The 17,701-nt window shown below is 56.8% G+C and overlaps 1 protein-coding gene and 1 pseudogene across 1 annotated transcript in view; one reads left to right on the top strand and one right to left on the bottom strand.

The window, feature by feature from the left end:
* The window catches only part of Ski (SKI proto-oncogene), a 59,205-nt gene extending 41,513 nt beyond the window's left edge, over nt 1-17,692 (bottom strand). Inside the window, exon 1 of the mRNA XM_004639694.2 lies at nt 16,674-17,692. Coding sequence (XP_004639751.1) covers nt 16,674-17,642 — 969 coding nt within the window. The 5' untranslated portion in view covers nt 17,643-17,692. The remainder of the gene's footprint in view (nt 1-16,673) is intronic.
* LOC105743282 lies at nt 1,669-2,203 on the top strand (annotated as a pseudogene).
* Nucleotides 17,693-17,701: the final 9 nt, after the last annotated feature.

Genomic DNA, 17,701 nt, shown 5'->3' with positions numbered 1-17,701 from the left:
CACCTACAGCAACAGGAAAGGAAGAATGGAAAGGTAGAACCGTAAGAGAACAAACACAACGGCTACTTCCCCCAAGGACACAAATCAACATTCCACACCAGTGAGCTGCAAACCAAAACACCAGGAGATGAGGACAGCTCTGTCAAAAACACAGAACAGAAGTGTTGGCAAAGATGCAGAGGAACTGGAGCCCTTGAGCGTCACTAGTAGGGAATAAAGCGACACAGCCATGGTAGAAACAGCACAGCGGTTCCTCAGAAAACCAAAAATAGAATGAGCACGTGACCCAGCATCCCCTTCTGAGCCAGGGCCCAAAAGCCCTGAAGACAGGGCCGCGGCACACAGCCGTGCGCACGGACGGCACTGCTCGACCTTCTGGAGACAGCCACGCAAGCATCAACAGGCGGCGGCGGGTGAGGAGCCCCGGACAGCATGCGACAGAGCTTATCCCACCTGAAAGGGGACGTTCCGACTCCACCACAGCCCAGATAAACCTCGGACACTGTGCTCAATGAGCAGAGCCAGTCAGAGGCGAAGCCCACACACCCTGGGGTCCCCAAAGCACTCGCTCTTGGAGACGGGAGAGCACAGGTCTGGGAGCCAAAGGCTCACGAGGGCCAGCACATCAGTGCAGGCAGAGGGACAGGCTACAAGGACAGGAGGGTGCCCACTACCACCAAACTGCACACTTCGGGTGGGCAAGACAGCTGCGTGCACCTGCAGCCTCGCTACCAGGAAAGCCGAGGCAGGAGAGTCACAAGTTCAAGGACAGCTTAGTACTCTCAGCAAACCCCTGACCCAAAATTTTTAAAGAGATGGAGACACAGCTCAGTGCTCCTTGGGCTCATTCCTTTACGTGTGCACACGCATATGCAGCTGTGTGCTTGTGTACATGCATACGAACACCTACCACAAAATTTACTTAACCTTTCTTTAAAATTTGCAATACTGGGGATTAAACCCAGATTCTTTTCACTGAGCCACAACTGAGCCCTTTTAAGTATTATTTTATTATTTACTTATTTTTATGTATTTAGTACACGGTCTACAGGATCTCGATTCGTAAATTTAATTCACAATGATTCTCCTGTTTTCAACCTCCCAAGCGCTGGGATTAGAGGCATATGCCACCACACCCGGTCTCAATCGAACCCTGGCCGCTGTGCTCTACCTAAGCAGGTGCTTTAGTCCGCTGAGCTATTCGGCCAGCCCTTAAATTATATTATTCTTGTTGTGGTGATGGTGATGACGACGAGGACAAGGATGAGGATGACCCTACGGCTGTGCCTTGCCAAGTACCTGAGCTGCCCGGCTTGGGCTCAAATTTCCCACCCTCCCGCCTCAGCCGCTGACGCGCTGGGATTATGGTGTGGGTCCCATCATGCCCTGCTTGTGTTTGGTTTATTTTATCTTGAAGTTTTAAAAAACTGAGTCTAGGCAGGGCCAGGGAGATGGCTCAGTGGAATAAGCCCTTGCCTGGCAAGCGCAAGGGCCCGAGCTCAATGCTTACTCACAGGGCAGATCAACAATAACAAAACTTTTCAAACAAAGACATGCAAAATAAAACGATACACAAATGAACAGCCAGCAGCTCCAGGCTCTGCACGCACTGCTAGCACCTTCTCCACCTTCTCCACGCCAGGGCAGCCCCACCCGCCCGAGGCCAAGATGTCCAGCAAGTAAGGCGAGGCCAAGAGCACCAAGAAGCAGCCGCAGAGGGCTACACCCAATGTCCTCACCTCGTCTGACCAGAAGCGAGATGGCTTCACTGACAAGGAGGACCCCCATGACATGCTGGCCTCCCTGGGGAAGAAGCCCACAGCCGAGTACCTGGAGGGCATGGTGAGCCACGGGGGCCACCACCTTCACCACGCTCCTCACCACGTCTGGGGAGAAGCCGAAAGGCACGGACCCGACCCATAACCTGCAGCGCCTTCCCCTGCTTCCACGAGGAAGCCTCAGGCTTCATCCACGAGGACCACTACGGAAGCTGCTCACCACCACGGGCGACCGAGTCACAGACGAGGACGTGGACGAGATGTACCAGGAGGCGCCCATCGACAAGAAAGGCAGTTTCAACCATGCGGAGCTCACCCACATTCTCACACATGGCGCCAGGATAAAGACGACGAGGCCTCCGGCTCCCAGCGCCCAGCCATCGCTGCTCCTCACGCACTCATCTCGGCCAGCTCTGTGCCCCTAAGGCCCCGCCACCCTCCCTGTGGGCTCCTAGGGGAGGAAATGGGCCCCAGGAAGCAGAGGACCAGGCAGGGGGCACACAGGCAGCGTGAAGCAGGTGCTCCACCATGCCCTGCAGCAAAGGACCACTGTCTGGGGAGAGGAGTCAGAGGGCAGGACCAGCAGGCACAGAAGGTCCCTCAGAGAGCCAGGCATTGGCCATGGCCTGCCCACCCCTGGGATGACCACCAGCCCCAGGAGGAAGAGCCCTGTACCCTGGTGTGGTGCATACCACCCCATGTGCATCCCCACATAAACACATGTGCTCGCCACTGCCCTGTTCGGAGCAAGGGCAGCAGACCGCGCCCCACGCCTTCAGCTTTCCCAGCACAGAGCACAGCACCCCACACCAAACCCAGGAGAGAGCTCCAGGAGGCTGGACAAAGAGGGACCTCGTCCCCCAGGGAGGTGGGGCTCCAATAGAAGATTGAGTACTGCGGAGGGAGGGAGGGAGGGAGGGAGGGAGGGAGGGGGGAGGGAAGAAGAGGAGATTTTTCACCTTCTAAATCAACAAAGACCTTCTCAATGCCTTTTCTCAAAGGCTACAGGAAAGCAGGAAATGGACAGCTCTCAAAGGCTCTGTGGATGTGTCAACACTGCACAGGTGTGAACTGGTACCCCACTTACAGAAAAGTCTTTTTTTACGTATTTGGCCGTGACCAGGTCTCAGTGCGCAGCCTGGACCTGTGGCCATCCTCCCGCTTGCAGCCCCCCCCAGTGCGGGGATTACAGTGTGCACCTCTATGTCCAGACTCTGGCAGGCTCAGCGTGCCTGGGGGCAGGGCTGGCGTGGCATGCGGTGCTGGGGATCCAGTCGTGGTCCCTGAGCTCACCTAAGCTGGCGCTTAGCCCACTGAGCTACCTCGCTGGCCCAATACCATGGAAAACCAATCCTCAGAAAAGACTTTCCTTTTGGGGGCTCAGAATCCACTGAGGAAATTATCAGAAAAATGCGCAAAGTACGTTGTTGATGCTGATTTTATAGTCTTGTGGGTCAAATCCAAGGCTCCAGGCACATTAACAAGCTTTCTACCGCTAAGCTATACTGTCAGCCCAAAAGCTCGCGTGGCTGGGTGTGGGGGCACACACCTGGAATCCCAGACTGCAGAGGAAGGAGGATGCCTTTGAGTTTGAGGCCAGCCTGAACTACACACAGCAAAACCCTGTTTAAAAATGAACAGGAGGGGCTGGGAGATGGCTCAGTGGAATAAGCGCTTCCCTGGCAAGCGCAAGGGCCTGAGTTCAATCCCCGGTTCCGCAAAAAAAAAAAAATTAAATAAATAAAATGAACAGGAAGGACCAGCCAAATAGCTCAGCTGATTCAAGCGCCTGCTCACAGGTGCAGGGGGCCGGGGGTTCGATCCCCAGTCCTGCCCTGCCAGCCCTGCCCCCGGGAAGCACTGAGACAGGGCATGGTAGTGCGCACCTATAATCCCAGCTCTTGGGAGTCTGTAAACAGGGCTATCACTACGAGTCAGATCTAGTAGTAAGACCCTGAGCACCCTGTAGACCCTTCCCTAAAATAAAAAAAAATAAAAATAAATAAAAAAATAAACAGGGGGGCAGGGAAATAGCTTAGTAAAATAAGTGCTTGCCCGGCAAGTACAAGGGCCTGAGTTCAACCCCTAGTTCCAAAAAATAAACAAATTAACTAACTAACTGGGAGCTGGAATTTAGCTCACAGGTAGAATGCTTGCCTAGCAAGCTGGGAGCCCTAGGTTCAATCCTCAGCACCAAAAACAAAAAATAAACCTCACCTAAAAAATAAACAAACAATAAAGATCTAAGCCCAATCAATCGCTCGTGCATCAAGGCCAGGGAAACACAAACCCACTGCTGTGCACACGGGAAGGCCATGGTGCATCCCCTCCCCCAATCAGAATTCCCAAAGGCTCCCACACCCCTTGCACTGCGTAGGGCTGTAAGGACAGGTGAACAAGGACTTCCAGAACAGCTCGCAGAGCCGCTCACCCCTGCCTGCCCAGAGTACCCGCAGCACATGTGCACCTGCACCAGGACACACCAGAGGGACAGCAGCCACACGCACACCTCTCTCTGGTGCTCAGGCCCAGGCCCTCCTGCATGCCAGGCACTCTGTGCCACAACATCCTGGCCTCCACGTTGCTTCCTGCTGGTGTGTGGGCACCAGAGTGATGGTGTCACCACTCTGAAGCATCGGAGACTCTGTATTCTGATAAGCCTAGAAGCACCACACAACCAACCACAAAATACAGCCCAGGCCTAGATTTAGTTCCCTAAATTCCAGAGCCCTCAGGACCTGCGTAGCCAGCACCCAGGAGCACCTACACCTGTGCCAGCATTCAGTTGCGTGGCCCAGGCAAGAGAGAACAGCCTTGCGCCCTGGAGCTAGCCCAGGAGCTAACCTTACCCGTGCCCGTGCGGAAGATCTATTATGCCCTTCTGTATTCTTTCAATATTGGTACTATATGCTTCAGCTTATGCCCTAAACAAGAATGGCAGAATGCTCTTCCTGGGGCTGGGGAGACAGCTCAGAAGTCTAAGCAACTGCATGGCAAGCACGTGGACCCAGTTCAATCCCTGGCACTGCATGTGGCGCCAGCCCTGCCCTGGGCCTGCACAGCCAGCCACCAAAGCCAGGCGTGGTGGCGCACACCTGTGAACTCAGCAGCGGGGAGGCTGAAACATGAGGGTCACTGTAAGTCCAAGCTGCGTACCAGGCCCTGTACCAAATACATAAATTAAAAAAATAAAAATAAAAATAAAGCTTTTCCTACAGGAATTTTAACAGCAAACACAAATACCTGTTTGGTGAAAAGAGAACAAAGCCCACAGTAAGGTGATGTGCACATGAATGAACCCAATTTTAAAGTACCCTCTGCGTGCGGCACAGACCACTGTGAGGCTGCGACTCCCCGGCCACCGGCCTCGCTGGTGCGTTTGGAAAGCACACAGTGACCACTCTGCATGTGCAAGGGAAGTGCTCTCGGGCACCCAGAAGCGGTCCCTACTGCTCCCACCCACGAGCCCACAGCTGAGCTGAACGGCCGGACCAGATCAGCCTGTCTCCGCCAGGCACACTGGGGTCCCCGCGCATACAGGGAGGCTGACCCTTTCCAAGCAAGGGGACAGCTCCAAATCTACACAGGCTGAGGCCCTGTGCCACACCCTCCTCACCCTCGCAGCCTCCGACACTGACAAACGCTGCCTCTGCCCCACGCCAGTGGCTGCCTAGGGTGGCGCAGGTGCACACAACACACAGACAGACACACAGGGTGAAGACAGGTCCTGAAAAGCAGTAGCAAAGGGGAAGGGTTTAGAGGCAGTAGGGCCTCCACACTCACTACCGGGAAGGAATTCTCTGCAACTCTGTTAGAAACTTTAACGTCACAGCTGTAATTCTTTACATTTCCTTCTTTGTCAGTAAAAATAATGAAACCTGTGAATATGAAATAATGGTGAAGCCTGGAATTTGCTCTTGTAAATTACAGCATACTCAAAAAAAAAAAAAAAAAAGAGGGAGAAATGAGCTTCAGCTAAATTGACAGGCCACACTGACAGCTGCTGAAATCAGTTCGTGGAGTGACTCCACTTGTCTCCAGACTTCAGAACTAGACAAAAATTCCCTGCATAAGACCACTTCTCACATCCACAGACAAGTTCACGATGACAGTGAAGGAAAGTGTCCTTTCGTTCTAAGCGCTGGGGAAGGGAGGACCCTGCCTTTCAGGTCTCACCAGTTCCCAGTTCCCTACCTCACTACCTCCAAGTCCCTCAGAGCGGAAGCCAAAAGCAGCACAGACCAGGTGTAGGGCAACCACAAAGCTTCTACGGGCCCTCACCCCGACATCGCCCGTGGGCACCGCTAGCACAGGTCAGGGAAAGCTGAAGTGGCCACTAGCTAGAACTCCACCTGCCCGGACCCCATTTCCAGACAGAACCTGAGAGACATGGCTACCCTTCCTGGGGCAGCATGAGGAGCCCAGGACCGCAAGCAGAGACCTGTGCGGACACCCCCACTCTGGGTTTCAAACACCGTCAGCCACACAGCTGTGCTCCATGCCTACCTTCACTTGACACACAAAAAGCAGGCTGGTGTATCTCTCCGTGACCCACTCCTTGCACAAGCACAGTAGGGATCACGTGGGGCCAGACCCCAGGGACACATGTGCCTGTGAACTCCCCCTCCTGGACTTGGGATGGCCTCTCATTCCACCACACAGAAGAAAGCACTTTGCTTCTTTCAGCCTCAGCTTTCAGACTAAAGGGGGCCTCATATCTCAAAACCAGCTGGTTTTCCCTGTGGGCCTTCGTGGTCCTAAGAAGCACTGCCCAAGGGCCCAGCCCCCCACATCACCCTGCAGCCACTCACAGCACGGAGCCCCCAGGAAGGCCCAGGAGCACCCTCCCCAGCCCTGCAATACCGCCACCTGCTTTTGGAAACAGCATCCCAGACACACCAAGCCAGCCACAAACTCTCCTGCACAGTCCTCACAGCTGCTCCCGGGGCTCCACCAGGCTGTCAGCAGGTGCTGTCTCCACTGCCTGCCCTTATCCCGCAGCCCCAGCCACTCAATGTGCCCATGGCCATGTCACCACCTCCTCCAGGGCCTCCTTGGCCAAGGTCTCCGCAAGCACGGACAGCTGGGGCAGCCCAGACCACAGCAGAGCCAAGGCATGGCAGTCTGTGTTGTGCGCTGCCCTGCTGGGCCCCAGCACACTCCTGAAGCCCCAGAGACCTGCCTCGAAGAAGGCTGGACAATCTAGAGGAGAAAGCGCCACTCCTTGATGTAATCACTGTCAGACTGACAAAGGCACAGATCACAATTCAAGTAAAAACATTTAAACATACAAACCTACCTACACCAGCACACCAAGTCCCAGCTGGTACGGTCACACGGCACGCCACGGCATCTCGGCCACAGACTGCACTGCGACAGCGGTCCTCTGCCCGGACCTTTTGTAAACTTCTTCTGAAGCACCTGGAGACACATGCGCTTACCCAAGGTGACAGTGGCCGCATGGCCCAGGTGCGCAGCTGCTACCCACCTGGGTACTTGCGTCTGTGTACCACACACATGACATGAGGTTCCCGCTAAAACAGCCTAATGACACATTCCTTGGAACATGTCCCCCACTGAGCAGGAACTATAACTGGGGGGAGGGCACTACAAACCATACAGGCCCCCATAACAAAGAGGACTCCAGCAGCAGCTCTGAGCAAGCTCAAGCACATCCCAAACCCAACAAAAAGGGAAAGGCCCCAACCACACTAACCACACGGAACATCCAAACAGAGCTCAGAGCCAGCGGCTGGTGCCACCGCACAAAGCCTGGACACAAGCAGGCCATACTGACCCACGTCCTGCAAACCGCTCTCTGGTTCAAGAATTGGGACAAAGGCTCTTGCCCTGAAGGGTACTACGTGGCCAGGCAAGAAACTTCAAAAGTAGGATAGGCTATGAGAACACCAGCCTGGGCTCGTGGATCACCACTCCCCCAGGTCCCTACTTTATCAAAACCCTCCTGACTACATTCCAGGTGTCCTGCTGTCCAGCTGCCCAGGTGCTTAGGACAGAACACGCATGTCCATCGGTGGCCCAGTCCTGCACTGAAAGTAAGGGTCTCCCTGCTCCCTACTAGCCGCCACCCCGTCAGCTGATCCTGGGAAACAAGGTGAGCTCTTTGAGCTGCATAGGGCTATCCTGTCTTCACAGTTTAAAGAGCTTTATAAATTAAGACAAAATCCACCAGGGTCAGGCAAGCTGGGCGACACTTACTGCATACAAGGATGTTAAAAAAAAAATCACAGTTTTGATAGTTCTGCAAAAAAAAACTTTGCAAATTTACAACAAAACTGTCAAGTAATTAAGGCACGGCGCTTCACACATGAACCTAAACTGCTAATTAAAATCCCCTCGCTTAATTGACTACATTTGCATATCATTCAACTTGGGAGTATAATTTTTTTAATCATTTGGGCAACACGGTCCTAATGCCAGGAAGTGGGAGGCAGCAGGTGAGACACAGCGAAGGCCCAGCTAAGGGCAAAGAGCACAAGGTGGCAGCCCTGCAGTCATCCCCCAGTCCCTAGCTCCTGCTGGTCCCCAAAGGCATCCAGAAGGAGCAGCGGAAGGAAGTCTCGGAAACACTGGGCCAGCGTGTAACTCGGGCGTCGCCTACTCTGGGCCCCACCTTCCCTGCACACAGGATGCCCCAGCAACACCCAGCCAGAGATGGGGCAGGGGTGCAGGACCTCCCAGCGCCACAGAGACCCACATCCCAACTCGGCAATGGCGCAGATGCCGAGGGCCTCTCACACGGCTCCCGCTGTCTGGTGGCTGCAGAAACCCTCTTTCTCACATGTGGACATGTACACATGCCTGTCATGACTTCCCGCAGCTCAGCCAGATTCCTCCCGTGCACAGTCCAGACCTGCAACCGCCTCCAGTGAACAAGCACAAGCTCCTGGTCCAGTGGCCTAGGGCTCTGTCACTGAAGGGGCCTAACGGGGTCCCCCAAAGAAGAGACAGGGACCTCAGCTCAACCCGCCCACAGGGTCAGCTGCAGGTTCGCTCACTCCTGTCACAGCAGAACTTCAGGAGATGGCAGTGAGAGGCACAAACACATTTATCAGGCAGAATTAAAGTGTTCTTAACACAGAGTGCAGGCCTTCGAGAAGAGCATTTTGGTCTGGGATTAGGGCTTTTGATGTGGTCTTGGGGTGTCAAGAGGTGTGAGCTAGGATGTGCATTTCTCCTGCCCACCGGGGACCCATGCAGTGGGCTGGGGTCAGCACGCACACCACTTGTGTGTGTCTGCCCCTAGCTGTGCGCCTCCTTGCGGACAGAGATATCTGCATGCAGAGGCCCAGGTTCAAGTCCCGCGAGAAAGCACGGGCCAGCTTACCATAGCTTTAAGAGACTTATGAATTTTTTTTGGAGTTTCCTGGGGAGAAAAAGCTATCATAATTTTGGGTAACTTCGTGTCCTGGATCTACAGCTTTGCTTAAAAGTACAAATTTTTTGCCTCATCTTTGCTATTTTTACTTCTTCTACCTCATCTCCATTTCCAGGGAGAAGCCGTGAAGCTGGAGTCATGGACAAACTGCCCGCCGGACATCAAGGATGGATGGGGCAAAGGAGGAGTGCCCTGCCGCAAGCGCCCAGGCAGGAGACAGCGCCACGACTGTCACAACAGGCCTCACCTGGGTATCATGGAGCGCCAGGAAGGGCCCTGCCTGCCCAGAGGAGAGGCCCAGCATGGCCTGACCATCTGGGGAGCTGGCCATCAGGTGGGCTGTACACTGCAGGTCAGCAGCCAGGCCTATCGGGTGGCAAGGATATTCCTGAGGGGAGGCAAAGGAACACATGCCTCTGGAGGAAGGCCTGCAGTCGTCAGAGGACAGCGCCAGCCCCTCACATAATCTTCCTGGGGCCAACAGAAAAGGAGGGCTCTGGACACCCATTAGGCCACCCTTTCTGCACAGCAGCCACACCAGGCAGGACCATGTGGCTGGCCCTGGTACAGTGCCTGACAGCAAAGCCTACGGTGGCCCCACAACAAGGCAGGTGGCAAGCTCTCCCCAGGCATGAGAACGCCAGGCTCCACGCCTGCCAACGCATGAAGGCCACACAGCCCACCTCTGGCTCTCTTGAGCTTTGAGGACAAGGGACCAGAGAATGCGCTCAGCAGCTGGCCCACCTTGCCAGCACCTTTCAGGGGACTTCCGGGGGCGGGGGGGGGGGGGGGGGGGGGGGGGGGGGGGGGGGGGGGCCCCCGGGTGGGGGGGGGGGGGGGGGGGGATCAGCCTGCTGCTTTAAAAAAGAGCGCCAACAACTCTGTCTACACACAAAGACACACATTCCACAACAAAATAACAAACAATTGTTCCCAAGTGATCAGACTCTGCCAGCCACTGTCCACACACCCGACCTCCTTAACAGCTGGATCCAGTGGTTCCCAGCATACCGCACCGGGGCCACCGCATGCTGCGGAGTCTGAGGGTGACAGCCAGCCACCTCCTGCCTCCACTACTTAGAGACTAACCTGTGGGCAGAGATCACTATAACCAGCAAGAGCGCCTGACTCTGCTGGCACTGTCTTTCCTCATAAGCAGACTAGTGGCTCACGAGGAGGCCATCAGGAGGGCAAGAGGCGCAGACCCCCAGCTGAGCACAGAGCGGCCAAGGGCCCAGGACAGTGAGGTGCAGCTGGCGCCACAGGTGCCCCACACACACCTGAAGCAGCCAGCCCAGGGTGAGCATCTCACACGAGGTGTCTCCCAGGTGCCGCCAGCCAGTGCACAGATCGGGGCGGTCAGGGAGAGGAGGGGCTGTACCAGAACCTGCCCACTTGCAAGTCTCCAAGAACATCTTCCTCCCCTCCAGGCCTGGCATGAAGCCAGTTTTACAAACCCAAGGGGCAGCAACATGGACTGATCCTCCGACTGGGACAGCAATCTGCCTGCCTGTGAGGGCCTCCCCCAGCAATCAGGCGCATGTCCCTGCACTTCCAGCAGCACACGAGCTGTTTCTCTCAAAGCCACCAGCGGGTGTTCCAGCGGAAGCCACAGCAGTGTGAGGGAAGACTATCCGCGCTCGCAGCCACAGCCAAGGACAACATTCCAGGGCCTTCCAAGCACCTGACGCGGACCTGGGCTGGGGGCAGCCTGTCCGCTCGGAGAGAGCCACCTTCTCCAGAGCACAGGCTGGATGCGGAAGGCACCAAGAAGACCTGACTCCACCCCTAGAAGAGCCGATCTTCCCTTCTCCTGCTCAGAGACCAGCTGCAACAAGCCTCGTCAGGCTGCAAGCACGCGCCTCCACTGTCTCCCTTGGCAAGTACATACTCCAGCCCTGGAAGCACAGACCCAGCTGTGACCAAGCCCCCCACCCACCCAGCCCCGTGAGACCAGCAGCAAACCACAGGCAGGACCCCAGGGACAGCCGCACGAGGATCCCCAAGCAGGACAGCTGGGCGGGCCGGCCCACTAGCAGGTGTGCGGTCACTTCTCAGCCTCCCCCGCTGACTTGAGTTACAGTGTTCTCTGAATCTCTGCAACTAAAACAGCAACCTCTGAGAAAATACACACACCACACACCAGAAGAAGAGACCGGTTGACTCTGAGGCTGGTGCCACACTCCCTTTCCCTGTTTGGCCCTCCAACAGCAGGGTGGTCAGGGAGCAGGCACTCCAAGCAAAGACTGAGGGCACGTGCCAAGGCCAGGCACACCCCGTGCAGGCCACAGGCAATTCGCCTAGTCTGCTCCAGCCACTCTACCACCTCACCTAAAATTGGCCTGAATTTCCACAATCCTGCGATCCCAGCACTCTGAGAAGCCAAGGTAGGAGAATCATAAATCTGAGCTCAGGCTGGGTAGCTTAGTGAGACCTCGCTTTAAAATGAAAAATAAGGGGCCAGGGAAATGGCTCGGTAGAATAAGCGCTTGCCTGGCAAGCACAAGGGCCTGAGTTCAAGACCCCGGTTCCACCAAAAATAAATAAATAAATAAGATGAAAAATAAAAAGGGAATGGGGTGAGGGGTGTAGCTCAGTTTGTGGCGCTATGTTCAAAGCTCAGTACTGGCGGCTATCACCCGAATCTGGGTCCATCATTTTAAAAAGCAAGTACCAAAGAACCAGTGCATGGCCTCAGGAAGCTGGGGCCTCACCCAACCCCCTTACACGCACAATGCAGCACTAAGAGCAACTACTCACTACACCCTCCTCCAGGCTGCACAGGTGCTTTCTGAGGTGAGCTTAGGTAAATCAACACAGCAGGGTGGCTGGTGCCACAACTGGCCCAGAACTGCCTAGAGTGAGGTCGGAGAGAAGAAGGGCAAGCTGGCTGGCTGCTGCAGCTAAGGCAGTTAGTTACACAGGACCTCAGGGCCCCACGAATGCCATCTGGGATACAGGAGATATCCACCAAACCCACTCCCATCCACACAGGTCAGGCCACCCTAGAAAGCACCCCACCTCTGTGACCCCAATCTGGGCAATGTGTGGCTCCTGGCCCCACGTTCTGCTTCCCAGGTGGGGACAGGCAGCCAGAAGTAGAACGTTTTTCTGCAGCTCTCCAGCCTCTGTATTTTGACACAAAACAAAGACACTCCTAAAAAACATTTCAGTTGAAACTTGCATAACTTCCAGTGGAGAAATCCTCCCTTAGCTTTCGCAATCCTTAGAAAGAGATGCATTATTGCCACAGAGTCCGGCCGCCAGCCGCGGACACCTCCTGCCAGACAGTCAGGGAGCGGGCCGGAACCGCCGCCTCCTCCCTGGCCCTGCGGCGACGGCGCAACTCAGACCTGGGCTGGGGCACCCCCCACGCCTGACGCGGGGCGGGGCTCGGTTCACACTTAACCCAGACTTCCTCACGATCAACATCCTGTCTGCCCTTACGCGACATCTCAGACAGACATTACACAGACCGGCTGCAGGGAAGGTTGAGAAACAAGAGGCCGCCGCAGTCAATGACCTTATTCTCAAAAGAGCCACACTGCCTGACAGATGCCAGGGAGGCAACAGGGGACAGAGGTGAGGGCCTTCAACAACCCTGCTGCCCCCAGCCCCACTGCCAGAGGTTGCAGAGAGTGGCAGAACAGACAGACAGAAGGCCTCACGGACAGTGCCTGGAGGACAACCTACTTGGGCGCTGGTCCCTGCAGAGGTGGACCAAGGTCACCCAAAGAAGTGAGCAGGGCTGGGGTGCACACCACACCCCGCACACCTTCGTCTGCTGGGGCACATATAGGCCAGGGCATGGGCAGAACCCCAAGCGCATGCTCAGCCACAGTTTCCCCTTTGAGAAGACCCCACTGGTCTTTGTTCTGGAGTCCCTGACCTGCTGACCGGGCCCATAGCCTCTCATTCTCCAGGGACTCCCTGTGGGGCCTGATAAGTCACCACAGAACCCCAAGAAATCCCAGTAGGAAACACTTCAGTCAAGATTCTTGGAAAGCAAGCCAGGAGATACAGCCCAACAGCACATCCCCTGCCTGACAAGGCAGGCTCCTGAGTTCAATTCCCAGCACCACCGATTTAAAAAAATAAACAAATAAATAAATAAAACCGAAAGAAAAAGAAAGCCAAGAGACCAGGGACAGCTGAACCCCACCTTAAAACAGCACTCAGATCCAGAGCGGCCAGGTGAGTACAGCCCCAAGGTGGCACACACAGCAGCAGGAGGCAGGAGAGTCCACGCTCACCATGCCATGCATGCCATCCCTCCCACCTCGGCTTCAGAGCAAGGCACAACCCACTTTGAGAAGGCACCCAAACCCAGCTGCTGCAGGCAAGAGCAGCAGCCGTCCCTAAGTCCACCTTAGGACTCTCGCTTGCCGAGGCTGACCACATGGCCAGGTAGCTGCCTACACTGGGTCAGTGAAGCCTTCAAGGGCAGAGCTAAAGCATTCCAACACAGGGCACCCAGGAAATTCATGTCAAGTCCCCACAGAAACAGAAGCAACCCCAAAGGGGCGCACCTGAGGACTGGACCCCGGGCAAGACAGGTGTGGTCAGCCAGGACGATAGCCTCTCGGTCGGAAGGGCACTGACACCACAGGCAGCCAACCCTGCTGTGGCCCGAAGGAAGCACTGCGGCCCTGGCTGCCCACAGGACCTCCTGTGGGACAGAGCTGCATCCCCAGGGGCAGGCCACCCCGCAGCTCACAGCAGCACCATCTATGTAACCTCTCAGATGGACAGCAATCCATACTGACAGAACAGCGAATGAAGCCCAACATGTCTGAGACAGCCTGAGAAAAGCAGTGGGACGCAACTAGGAGGAAGGCCACGTGTGGGGAAGGCTCAAGAGCTTCCCTCTGACCCCTCCAGGACATATCAGTCAGAGTCCCCGGAGCAGAGTGACAGCGTGACCCCCAAGCCCATCAAGTTCCAACCACAAGGGCTCACTGAGCCACAGAGAGCAGCCATGGGGGTTCAACCAAGCGACTACCCAGCCCTGGACAGCACGCATCCTTCCAAGCCTCACCTGCAAGAAGCTGGGCCTGTGGCCCCCAGACAACAAACACTTGCTCTATTCTCGCGACACCCCCAAAGAAAGGCCAGCAGCTCTCACAGTCACGGCACCGCCAACAGGCCGCAGCCTATGGGGCAGCCACCTGCAGCGTTGTCAGGCTCAAGGCTGGAACCCAGAAGTGCAGCCCAACCCCAGACAGGCTGCTGTAAAGCAGAGCCAAGGTAGCCCGGGTAGCGGAGACCCAGGAAAAGCACCCGCCTCCCTGTCTCACCACCGCCCGCCCGCCCACCTGCCTGCCTGCCCGGGCAGGAGACCAGCTGACAACACCCAACCCTGAAGGGGGCCAGCGCAGGCCCTGTAGCCAAAACCTCACCCCTGCAGAGCTGCAGCACACTCCTGGTTCCTCCTGCTCTCCTTCTCAGGTCCCAAATGTTAAAGTAAGCTACGAAGGAAATGAAGAAATCCCAACACTGACTCTGTGGCAAGAGAGTGGGAGGAGCCGAGGGCAGCGGCGGTGGCACCTCCGGGCCCACGCCACCTGGACTGGCAGCACTCCATGTGGCACCCGTGAGCATGCACAGGTGAGCACAGCCATCACCCCCAAGTACAGTGGCCCTGGGTGAGGCAAACCCATGCCTCACAGGCTGGGGCACCCCATGTGGGGAGACGACTTTCTAACCCCTGATCAGGAAAGCACACAGAAGGCGTCAAAAGCACAGGCCCCAGGCTGAGATTAGGACCGCCCCTGCCACTGCGGGGGCGGGGCTACTGCTCAGGTTGAGACGCTTCCACATCCGCATCATTCAGAAACTTCTATATCCTGAAAGAGGCCTCAAACCTCTGCAGAGCACAGTACCAGAATGCTGGCCAACAGGACCAGAGCAACGGAACCTGTCTGACCTCACCCTGTGACTGGGCTCAGGGCACCATCCAGCCCCCTTAAATCCCAGGATGCTTGCACCCAGAACCAGAGAGCCTACTACAAAGATGGGCAAAAACTGGCCATCCTGCTCAGAAGCATCTGGGACAAAGGGGCCCTAGAAAGGTCCGACAGAAAGCTCACAACACACACGACCCAGAGTCAACAAAAACAGACACGCCCTGCTCAGGCAAGAGCCTCACGCTGGCTCTGGAGATGAGCAACTAGGCCACAGCCACCAGCTCCAGGAGCTGCTGGAGCCCAGCCTCATCCCTGCACACGTGGCAAGGGCATGGGTATGCCTGCCCAAAGGACCCACGGGCACAGCGAGTGCCACCAGCCTCCCCATAGGCAGCTCCCTTCTGACACGAAGGGCCACCAGCTTGCAGGATGCCTCTACAATCTCCCCACCTCACCGGGCTGAGGGCAGCTGCACATGGCCGCTGGCCTGGCCGGCACAGACACACAGAACACACAGGCGCGCGCACAAGCACTCGCAGCCCTCTCTTCAGCCCCCCCCCCAGCCGAGCCGACAGTCCTTCTCCAAGGCCCCTCCCCCACAACTCTGACACTCCGCTGGAGGGGCGCCCAGAGAAAACCGGGCTGCAGCATCTATTCACAGATTTAGAAAAAAAGTTTGATGCAATAGCTGAATTAATTAGGCCTCCCAAGAATAGCTCAGCCAATGCAGCATTCTGTGTGTGCAATTTAATAAGCCTGAATATTTGAAAAAAAAGTTATAAACATTTGGGACGTACACAACAAAGTTCTTGAGGACCTCAGGGAGCCATTTAGGGACCTGGTGACCCCAAAGATGCCCAGGTAAGATCCCACAGTCTCAAGGCAAACAACAATGGCTGGGCAACAACCCTCCACACCCAGCCCTTCTGTGTGGAGAAGAGGAAATGGGCGAGCCCAAAACAAATCACAGCTCATCAGCAACTCTTCAAGGCCTAGGGCCCCTGACCAAGCCCAAGGGCCCTCACCCCACAAGGGAGACGCTGGGAATAGCTCCCCACAGGCCTTCAGAGTCTCCTTAAGTCCCAACCTCTGCTACCACAGCTCAAATACTTTTGTGTCTGCGTTCCAAAACTCCAAGGCACAAAACTGGGCAGCTGGCAAACCAAAGCAGGCTATCGCTGGGGATCACGCCAGGCTCGACAAGGGCTTGGAGACCTGGACCTGAGGCTCAAAGCCTGGGTCCAGCCGACCTAACTTTCTGGAGCTTAGGGGCTGGCCTCTTCCTGATGTGCCAAGGCCCGGCAGGCCCAGCATTCGAGGCAATAGGCACAAGAGGGCCTGTCCACTCATAGGCCTGGCCCCCCGACTCTCTAGTCAGGCTCAGTCTGGGGTTGAGCCCATGAGGCAGGACACTGCAGCCTCCCAGGGGTCAGGGCCTACCAATAAGGACCTCCATGCAGTCGTCAGCAAAGCAAAACGAAACAAACCCCTAAAACACAGGGTCAGGCAGAAACACTGGTCCCACCGTGGGTAACCAGAGCCCAGGCATCCCCGCGCAGCTGCTAGGCCCAGAGGCCCGTGGACACTCACCCGGGGCACCCGCCGCTTGTACTTGTTGCCATAGTCAAACTTCTCTTTCACGTCGTCCAGGCATCGGCCGAGACGGGCTTGCTCCTCCTTGCCCGTGTAGTCCTGGCTCAGCAGGATGTAGGCCCGCCAGTTGGCTGAGTCGAAGCCCCAGTGGCAGGTCCGGTTCTCCAAGGCCTTGTGCGAGTGCACCACGAATTTGTGCGGCGGGTACATGAGGCGGCAATCGAGGCACTGGATACAGGCTGCGCTAGGGCTGCTGTACAGCTCGGGCACCAGCAGCCCCTTGCACTTGCCGAAGCACTCGTGGTACACGCGGACGCTGCGCTCGCTGAGCTCCAGGCCCAGAGCCAGGCTGGCGGCCAGCTCCTTCTTGCAGGGCGGCGGGTAGGCGCCACCGTAAAGCAGCGCGTTGCACAGGCGTTCCGCGTCTGTCTTGGTGATGAGCCCGCACGAGGGCGCGGAGAAGGGCAGGATGCCCATGACTTTGAGGATCTCCAGCTGGTCGGCCGTGCAGCGCGAGCAGTAAATGTGCAGCTCGTCGCACACCGAGTTGATCTGCTGCAGTGAGAAGTCGCGCAGCACTGAGTTGAGGATCTGTGGCAAGCATAGGCGCTTCTCACCGCCCACCACGAAGCACGAGATGGTCTCGCCTTCCAGCACGGTCTCGCAGCGTTCGGTGGAGCGGTCGGACGGCATAAAGAAGGGCCCGGGCAGCACAGGCGGCGGCGGCTGCATGGCGGGCAGGTGCAGCACGGGCGGCGGCTCGGTGGCCGCAGGCACCGGCGCGGGCACCGAGGCCGCGCCCGCATCCTTGGAGCTCTCCTTCTTGTAGGCCTCCTGCGCCCAGCGCGCTGAGAAGGCGGCCGGGCCGCCCAGGGAGCTCATGGAGCTCAGGTGGAACTGCTCCAGCGTCTTCTGCAGCCCGGGATGAGGCTGAAAGCCGCCGCGGCCGCCCGCCGCCGCCTCCATGGCGCGATCGGGCTCTCCGGGCCGCTCCCGCTCCCGTGCGCCCGGGCCCCCGCGGCCTC

Source organism: Octodon degus, unplaced genomic scaffold, assembly GCF_000260255.1.
Source record: "Octodon degus isolate 3935 unplaced genomic scaffold, OctDeg1.0 scaffold00113, whole genome shotgun sequence".
Classification (NCBI taxonomy): Eukaryota; Metazoa; Chordata; class Mammalia; order Rodentia; family Octodontidae; genus Octodon; species Octodon degus.
The sequence above is the reverse complement of the archived record's forward strand: the minus strand, read 5'-3'. Positions and strand labels throughout refer to the sequence as shown.